Below are 9,082 nucleotides of genomic sequence, written 5' to 3' on the forward strand. Positions count from 1 at the left end.
CTGCACAAGAGTAGAGTTCTTTTGATACAGACAGCGTCAGAATTCTGAACAAGAACAAAAAAAAAAAAGAAAAAAAAGAATCTTAACCTTATTTCTCTTCAGCTTTGGGATTCTTAGAATAGAACTCTGAGAAGAACACAGAGAGGGGTTCTAACGGTTCCATTTGAACTGTTTCTTCACATGCTTTGCCTGTGCTCAAAGAACCAAAGACCTAGAGCAACAGATACAAATACCCAACTGCTCTCAAAAAAGGATCTGATTTCGGTTTGGGGCTTTGGACGTGCTCTCAGGAAACCGGACCCGTCTAATTGTGGGAATGTAACTTGTTCGGTTTTTTTTGTTGGTTTTTTTCCCCCTCCACATGACCTGCGTGTTCCATCTCGTTGATGGACATTAGTAATCACAATAATCTAGAGAAGCTAGCTTTGAAAAGCTGTACAAACAAACAACGCTAGCTTTGTTTAGAAATGGCTACCAGCTGTTTCCACAAAGCTCAACCATTAAGAGGAGATTTTTTTTCTTTTTAAGGGCATTCACTCATGGGACGTATTCTCCATTATAGCAACAATCTATATCAACAAATGTAACAAACATAAACAATATCATCTCATGTAAATCTAACAGGACATTGTAACCGTTGGTATGAGAAGCTGCGACTGCTATCGCTGTTTAATGCAACATTCAGCGTTTTGTTACTTTTACACGACTGGCCCCGCACTTTATACACAACAGTAAAGAGTTATGTTACCAAGGAAATTATCTGTAATTTTGAACCGGTGTCAAGAAGTCTACGGTAAGCAACAGAGAGTTCACTTGTAACTGTCGCCCTCAGGAGCTTGGAGACAAAACCAAAAGGCTAAGTCGGTTGGCGTGGTGATGCTTTAGCGAGCTGAGGTAAACAGGTAAACAACGAAGTAAGCAACGTAACAACAGGTAAACGTCTGGAACTATGCTTTTTAGAATGAGGCATGCTACGAAACAGAGGCGTCCGTTCCATTTTAATGACGTCAGTGAATATCATCCCTAGACGTCTATGGGAGATGAAAAACTAATCCCCCCCCCCCCCCACCCCCCCCGCAAGCCCCACCCCTCCTTACCTGCCACCTCCACAATGTCTCCGGGCACAATGTCTCTGGCTCTGACTCTCTGCACACTCTTCCTGTCCTGACGATACACTTTCCCCATCTCTGGTTCATACTCCTTCAACGCCTCGATAGCATTTTCTGCATTTCGCTCCTACACAAACACGCGCGCGCACACACACACACAAAACACACAGAGAGAGAGAGACAGAGAAAGAGAGAGAGAAAAATAAATGTAACTATATTAACAAACAAACAAGTTCATCTTGCTGTGACTTGCGTGAATATATTGTCAGGGATGGACACACGCACACACACACACACACACACACACACACACATACACATACATACACACACAAACACACACATACATACACATGTCGTGATTAAACGTTTTCTGTTTGTCAAAGACTCTAAGAGAGACACTGACTGATGAGACACGAGGTGGCAGATGGAATAAACGCTGGCCAAACTGTTAGGAAAGCTGCATCCTTATTACATAACTCAATACCAAACTGTCAAAGAAACAAAGCAAATAATCTGATGGGTTTATCGTCCTAAAGAAATGAAAATACTTCACACACCCACACATACACATACACACACACCCACACACACGCACACCCAAACCCACACACGCACTTACTTGCCACACCCCAACGATGGCGTTCGCGATGAGGATGAGGAGAATGACGAAGGGCTCGACAAAGGCCGTAATAGTACCCTCACCCTCCTCAAACCAGGCAAGAGTCTGAAAAGAATGAGAGAGAGAGAGAGAGAAAGAGAGAGAGAGAGAGAGAGAGAGAGAGAGAGAGAGAGAGAGAGGGGCAAACACAGAGGGAGAGAAAAAGTTGACAGAGAGGAAGAAAGATACGTCATTTGACAAGCTGTTTTGTGAGCGTACACAAAAGAAACATCAATCAGTGGCGGTAATAACACTCCACTGACGGCGTACAACTTTAAGGGCTTGTGCATGTGTCATTTCAACAGCTGTGAGATGTGATTGGCTGTGTTTTTTTCGGGGGGGGGAGGTGTATATGAACTGTGGGCCTGATGCGGAATGGGGGGAGCTGTGAGTGGGAGAGAATGAAGAGGAGCGACTCCTTACGAAGGAGATACAGGCAGCCAGCAGGAGAATGCGCACGAGCAGGTCTTCAAACTGCTCTAACACCAGTTCCCATAGTGACTTCCCTGTTAACATGCACACACACACACACACACACACACACACACACACATATACACACAAAGGGACTTAATGAGAGACATCACATTCAATAATAACAATAAAAAAAAATCAAAACCTCTGTTTAACAAAAGCTCATTAACGCTAAACACTAATTGCATTTCTCAGAGACCAGGTATGAAGGTAAACAAAGGTAAAGTAAACCAAACCAAGCAACAGAGTGGGTAAAAATAAATAAATAAATAAAAAATCAAACAAACTCCTTTTGACTGCCTCACGGGAGACTAACAATAGTCCTAATTAGAATCCCCAATACAGCTACATCAACAAGGGGAAAATAGAGGTAGTAACAGAGCAAAAATGATGAAAGGATGACTTAAAGTTACAAAGAAAACGAGGGAGTCTTACCTTCCTCCGCTGGCAACTCTGCATCATTGGTTTAAGGAGAAAAACAAGGAGAGAGAGAGAGTGGAAAGAGAGCATATTTAATGTACAACGCTCTACAGTTCCAAAGTACCACATTTTTACAGTAACTGGATAGAGCAAAACATTCGGATCTGAGGAAAGAAACAAAATAACTTGGGATAAACAATTCGTTGAAGGTGTCAAAAGACACTGCCTATATATTGCCCAATGTGCTAGAGCATCAGGTCACAAACAGGACACATTTTCCCCGCATCAGCAGAACTTCAAGCCTTAGGCCTGAGTAAATGTCTTGATGTTGGAGGCACGTATAGCAGGGTTTACCGTAACATGTTACGATTAAGACTGTTACCGTTAGGACCCCATCGTTCCCTGCTCTTTCGCAGCTGTTCACAGCTCAGTCCTGTCGATTCATTAACACAGAAATATCCCAACACCTCCTCGACCGTCTTCGTATGGGCATTATCCATCCCTGTGAAAAAGGAGTCATAACTGACGACCAGTACGGATATTCCAGCAACTACAGCTTGCTCCTGACGGAGCTGGATATTATAGTGCAGCACACACACACACACACACACACACACACACACACACACCCTGTTGAGTTCAATTATTTGCCTTTCAATTATTGTGTTAGTATCTATATCGACTTATGTTCCGTCTGAGTCAAGACAATTTAAAAATGCATTAAAAACGTAACATAATCGCAGTCACACATACAAACACACCCACACACAACATAATTTGCGCCCAATAATTGCCTCTCAGTTCTGTTAATATCTATATCGAATTTTGTTCGCTCTGTGCCAGAACAACTTGACATGCATTAATCGTAATCACTTTTGCCTTACTCCGCAAACTTAATTGACATTCAGGAACAAGTCCGCATACACAGCTACTGGACAGGGTCCTATAGACTAAATACTGGGCGAAATGGAATACACTGAGTATATTCAGATTTTAGGATCTCTTAATTGATAAACACCTTGCTTTACAGTGAAAAATTAGCGCTCTCCCCCAACGCAAATGCTTCTCGCAACTGACGTACCAGTGATACCAGCAGATTTGGTGAGCAACTGGAAATGCGGAAAATCTTACCGTAAAAAGTTCTTATATCCTGTGAAGTGCTTAAACAATCAGTGCAATGCAATAATGTAAAATGTTTACCAACTGCATCAAAAACAGCTTTGGCTATCTTAGCTCGGTTGTTCAAGGTTAGCTTGCATTTACAACAGTCCAAACTGCAATCAGGTCTCTGGCAAGTCAATGACAAGGCAGGGTAAACATGTCTTGATTCAGTGTTAAAATATACATGGTAAGGTATCTCGCCGTAGATGTCAACTTCGGTGATTTACAGTAGATATTTTACTATTACCGGGACTGTGCACATTACAGGCGCTGTTGATAACACAATCATTTTGAAATGACAATGTAGCTAGCTTGCTGACGTAATGGCTACTACTAGTGGACCCGGTCAATAATTTTTCCCAGTACACTGAACACATGTAGACAACAGCATTAGCTAATTAAAAAAAAGGTAGGCTACTCACCAGACAACTGTATTCCGTCTTCCCCGCGCCAATAACTATCGTTGTATTGACTTTAGAAGTAAAGCGGAAAAAAAATAAAATTAACGCGACCAATCTAATTCAACGTAGTGTAGAAAGTATGAAGTAAATCAAAACCTTGACGACCGCTGACTAGCTGAGAGGCAATAGGCTAGATCAAGGCGTATCGAACTTTATTTTCGGCTAAGCAATTTCTCAGAGAATCCTGCATGATCCGGGGAAATTATAAGGACAGCACTGGCATATAAATCCCCGACATTTCTATATGGTGACTGTCGACGCAATTAAGGCTCGGTGAATGCGTTGTTCCCTGCAACTATTTTTGATCGCACAAGCTATGCCGTGTGTTTTAATCCGCTACGATCTCCCATCTGCATAACCGTCGGTTTATTTAATACTAGGCCACAGGATGACATTATTAACGTAGGCTTGAGTCGCAGAAATCGATGGGGTGCGGTAAAGCCAATGGGCGATCTGTGAATTGGTCTGACAGGTGAAACGAACTAATCACTGCGCTGCCTTCCCGATAATCCCGCCTTCCAATGCACTGCTGCAGGAGGGCGGGACCTCATGTTGTCCCATAGCCCTGCGCTTGACCAGTGACCATGTTGTGCGACTGTAGCTCTGTCAATGGTTGACGTTTAGACTGTCCAATGATATACAACCGAATCTTGACGGCCAACTCTAGAACCAGTTACAAGATGCATCTAAAAAGCGAGGCGGACCCGCGAGACTTCTTGGTCGAACGTTCCCCACCTTCCCCCACCGCATCCATCTGTCACTTTAAGGAGGCGTCTAATGGCTAATGACGTACCGGTTCTGATTAAACGGACGACTTGTGCCTAAGGTCATTTTAACTGGTCCCCGCCTCGTTCTCGCCTGTATATTATCACATAAAATTACACTCTTCAGTAGCTCCGCGTGTAACAGGTCCTTCCGCATGACATTCTCATTCATTGTATTAGCAGGGGTTGGTTTGGTAGTTCTTCAGGCAAATCTGACACATACAGCCGATATTATCTCACATGTTATTTTTCATTAGATGGTCCAGCGTGGATTTGCTTTTTCTCGTGAATACATTTTTTTTCTTCAGACCACCACTTTTGAAGCGCCATAGTCATTTGACTCAAATCTTTTAAATGTATTTACTTATTGTTTGGGTGTGTTCATAGAAGTGTGTGTGCATGTATGTGAGTGAGCAGAAATATTAATTGATTAGACAACCAATGTCAGATCCTCAAACATATAATAGTCTCTAAGGAAACTTATTTACTTCTAACTTTCATTCTGAAATGCTTCTTTGCTTACGTGGCTGCCCAGATTCAAAACACCTATGCCTGCTACTGTTTCAACAGCCACTCACATAATTATCAAAACTCAGTTCAGTTTATTTTTGTTTACCATAAAGCAACAGGTGACATATGCCATGGTAAAGCTGATCACCATGGAGAGTGACTGCCACTGAAATAAAACTAACATTTCACAATCCTGTTCTATGTTCGTAGCGTATTTTATGTGGATTATCACACGGTAAATATTTCTCTTGACTCTTACTCAGTGACTTCTCTGTCTTTTACTGTTTGTATGAATTTGACAGGATAGAACGTACCATTTTAAATAGGTTGGCTTTAAATAGCAATGAAAAATATGTCAGTGAAAGGACGTACCAAAGTACCACAGATGAGCAGGGGGGTGAGACATACATGCACACAGTCAGGACTGCTTGGAAAATATTTGAGCGTATGTGTGTGTGTGTGTGTGTGTGCTTGTGTGTGCGTGTGTGTGGTTCAAATCAGTATGTGTGTCTTTAGCAGAGCCAGTGTGTTGTTGACCAAGATTTAAAATGGAACATAAATCAACCCTCAGTGGAAACAAGCAAACGAAAAAAAAAGAAAACAGAAAAAAGAAAACACGAAAAGAGTGTGTCAAGTAGAAAAAACTTTATTAAAGCTGTAGTGTAGAAAACAGCAAGCTCAAACTATAAAAAAACAAACAAAAACAAAAAAACAGCCACAAGTCAGCTATGAACATTCATCCCAATTGTCTTCACTCTGTCCCATCACTGTTCACAGTGGGTAGTCACGCCACAGGCTAAGACAAACAGCAAAACAAAGAGAAACAACACATCAAGAAAGTTCCATCATAGAAGTTGTGAGAATTTTAAGAACTTATTTTAACATTTTAATTGTATTTTATGCAATCCAAGAACATATAAGAACAAAAAATACATGGGCTGTGTGTGTGTGTGTGTGTGTACGTGTGCGTGTGCATGTGTGTGGGTGGTGTGTGTGTATGTCTGTATGTGTGCATGTGTGTGTGTGTATGTGTGCGTGTGTGTGTGTTGTGTGTGTGTATGTCTGTATGTGTGTGTGTGTGTGCGTGCGCGTGTGCACATGAATAATACCACTGTGTGTAGTCTGGGTCACTATCCTGCCTCAGCAGTAGGTCTCTGATTTCCTGTGGGGGGTTCAATCCGTGCTGTGCTGCTCTCTCCCATCTCTGCAGCCGACTGATACCTGATTTAAACACACACACACACACACACACACGCACGCACGCACGCACGCACGGATGTATGCATGAGTTCACACACACACACACAGAGACTTGTCTTGTAGCTTTAGTACAAGATTAACATCGGAATCATAAATGAATAGTCGGTTCTAATCTGAGTTTTGTAAAATCTTGTAAAAAGAAAAAATATAAAAGAAAAGAAAAAGCGTGTTCACTAGAAGAAACTATATTCTGAGTCCAGTGCTGTCCAAAATCTCTCAAACACGATTAACTGCTTTGGTGAGCATCCAGTGAGCATAAAATGACCAAATCGGCATACACCGGAAAGAAATGTGGCGCACAGTTGCAGCTGTATTCTAGAGTGAAAACGCCCACAAAAACCAAAACGAGACCAAGGCCTAGTTCCTCACAACATAAAATTCCACGATGCTAACAATTTCAATACGCGAACTCACCGAAAAAGTGAAAGATTCAAGCCACATCTGACTATGGCTGTTCATATAATTCCTTAATATGATATAACAATATAATAATATGTCTTCTTAAGTCACATAATACAGACATCCCAAGTTGCCATGGGTTTTTTCATCTTCTAGCTCCATACAAACAAACTCCTGCTGATGAATCGTGGGCTTTTTGTCTGATAAACTGTGCCACACAATTAAAACAGAAGCATTTGGAAATTTCAGTAGTGCTGACAGTTCTTGTGAGCAGGCATAAACACCGAAGACTTAAAGTCGTCTTTTCATCAACGCTTTTCAGTACTGTCTTAAACACACGATGGTTTTTATACTAAAATATGTCAAAATAGAGGATTTGAATAGACCTCAGAAAATGCACCTTACATTCATCATTTTAATCCAAACTGTCGCACGCATGACAGCTGTACTGAAAAAGGGGTTAAGCCCGCACGACTGTTAAAATCCTATGCACGCTCCTCTAAGCGTCCAACTTTCTTTTAACACAGCAGGTGTGTCAATGCTGGCCGAAAACAAACGTATCCCCTTCCGGGGGATTCAAAGGCCCACAGCTGAGAAACTAAATGGCCTGCCCATAGCCTGCAGACCCAGACCAAGACCACCCCTACGAGGGGCAGGGGGCCCAGACTGTGCATCTGTTAGTCTTTGCAAAAACAAACAAACAAATAAATAATACACATAACCACAGCCACACAGCCAGTATAATTACAACTTAGGCCATATCTTACCTGTGCATGGTCCAAAACGGCAGTCAAGATCGAACTTTTTTAGCTCTTGCAGATCCCTCTCTCGCTCTGACAAGGCTGGCTCTGGGTCTAAGCAAATTAATAAAACAATCACAACATGTTATAACACTGTAATTAACACGTATAGAGGGTTTTCTAATTGCGCGTCACGTGCTTTGCAGCAACAACACAGTTACACGTTTGAAATTGACGATGACTTTGAAAAACGATGCAAATTTGTGAAGCTCGAAACACAATGAGAGTCAAAGAGCACAGACCCACCATCTCTGGGGGGCGAAGGGTCTTTCGCCTTCCTGTCCGCTACTCTCACCTTCTTCACCACCTTAAAGGTGTCTGTGATAAGTCCACGTTTGGCTGGCATCCCTAGGGTAAATCAAAGAGTGTCAGCTGAGCTCCGCTATGTACACGGACTGGGATATGTCGGTGCATGTCCGACGAAAACTAAAAAAACACAAGCACTTAACAGAGTACTGCACACATAGTGAAGCGTAGTAAAGCAAAGTCATGCGTGATACAGCATCACTTAGTACGGAGTGTTTAGATTTGGTTAATAAGTGGTCAAGCTCCAAAAGAAACGCGTAACAATCTTTAGTCGAATAGACAGGAAGAACCCCATATGGGGTGCTCCCTTTCCGTAGCCTAGAGGCAAGTGCTGTCAGGGTGCACACAGTCACAAAACAATCGGCAATATATGAATTATTCGATAGATCCCAATTTTATTACTCAGTGTCGTCAAACTAAGCCTTAGCTCTTACATTCTTTTTTTTCTGAACGGAGTGACTTCACTGGAAGCTCTTACAGTTTGACTGCGACCCATTCAAATCAGTCTTCGTTTCATTGTCTTACTAGTCGTCTTCCTATCATTCATAAATTATGCAAAAATCTCATGCATGCAGTTATAATACGCACCGGCAATTTGGTCCTTCTCTGAAAGCAAATTCACTAAAGGGAAGGATAAGTTGAATACGACTTGATAGTTGGTCCCAGTATGACGAGTTTAGTGTTGCAAAACAAAACTGCAATGAATCGGAAGGGAGGGTCTGTACGCGCTATGCGTCATTGCGTTTAATGACGCGAA

General features: G+C 42.1%; 2 protein-coding genes across 2 annotated transcripts in view; both read right to left on the reverse strand.

Annotated features, from left to right (window-relative positions):
• The window catches only part of LOC115824028 (sarcoplasmic/endoplasmic reticulum calcium ATPase 2), a 17,767-nt gene extending 13,444 nt beyond the window's left edge, over positions 1–4,323 (reverse strand). Inside the window, exons 1-6 of the mRNA XM_030788103.1 lie at positions 4,248–4,323; positions 3,047–3,166; positions 2,680–2,697; positions 2,194–2,276; positions 1,732–1,836; positions 1,098–1,236 (exon numbers count right to left, since the gene is read on the reverse strand). Of these exons, the coding sequence (XP_030643963.1) occupies positions 1,098–1,236; positions 1,732–1,836; positions 2,194–2,276; positions 2,680–2,697; positions 3,047–3,164 (463 nt within the window). The 5' untranslated portion in view covers positions 3,165–3,166; positions 4,248–4,323. The remainder of the gene's footprint in view (positions 1–1,097; positions 1,237–1,731; positions 1,837–2,193; positions 2,277–2,679; positions 2,698–3,046; positions 3,167–4,247) is intronic.
• Positions 4,324–6,190: 1,867 nt separating this feature from the next.
• Positions 6,191–8,997, reverse strand: pold4 (DNA polymerase delta 4, accessory subunit). The gene is made up of 5 exons (XM_030788135.1): positions 8,914–8,997; positions 8,266–8,367; positions 7,987–8,073; positions 6,670–6,781; positions 6,191–6,356 (listed from the first exon to the last, which is right to left on the reverse strand). Exons 2-5 carry the CDS (start codon positions 8,363–8,365, stop codon positions 6,332–6,334), a joined length of 324 nt encoding a protein of 107 aa, XP_030643995.1. The 5' UTR covers positions 8,366–8,367; positions 8,914–8,997; the 3' UTR covers positions 6,191–6,331.
• Positions 8,998–9,082: the final 85 nt, after the last annotated feature.

Source organism: Chanos chanos, chromosome 11 (genome assembly GCF_902362185.1).
Source record: "Chanos chanos chromosome 11, fChaCha1.1, whole genome shotgun sequence".
Lineage (NCBI taxonomy): Eukaryota > Metazoa > Chordata > Actinopteri > Gonorynchiformes > Chanidae > Chanos > Chanos chanos.

Excerpts from the sequence above, each read along its gene's own strand:
- pold4 (XM_030788135.1), bottom strand. The coding sequence starts at position 8,365 with ATGCCAGCCAAACGTGGACTTATCACAGACACCTTTAAGGTGGTGAAG. Across the intron at positions 8,074-8,265 it reads CCCTTCGCCCCCCAGAGATG|ACCCAGAGCCAGCCTTGTCA; the intron begins GTGGGTCTGTGC and ends TAATTTGCTTAG. Across the intron at positions 6,782-7,986 it reads CCGTTTTGGACCATGCACAG|GTATCAGTCGGCTGCAGAGA; the intron begins GTAAGATATGGC and ends TGTTTAAATCAG.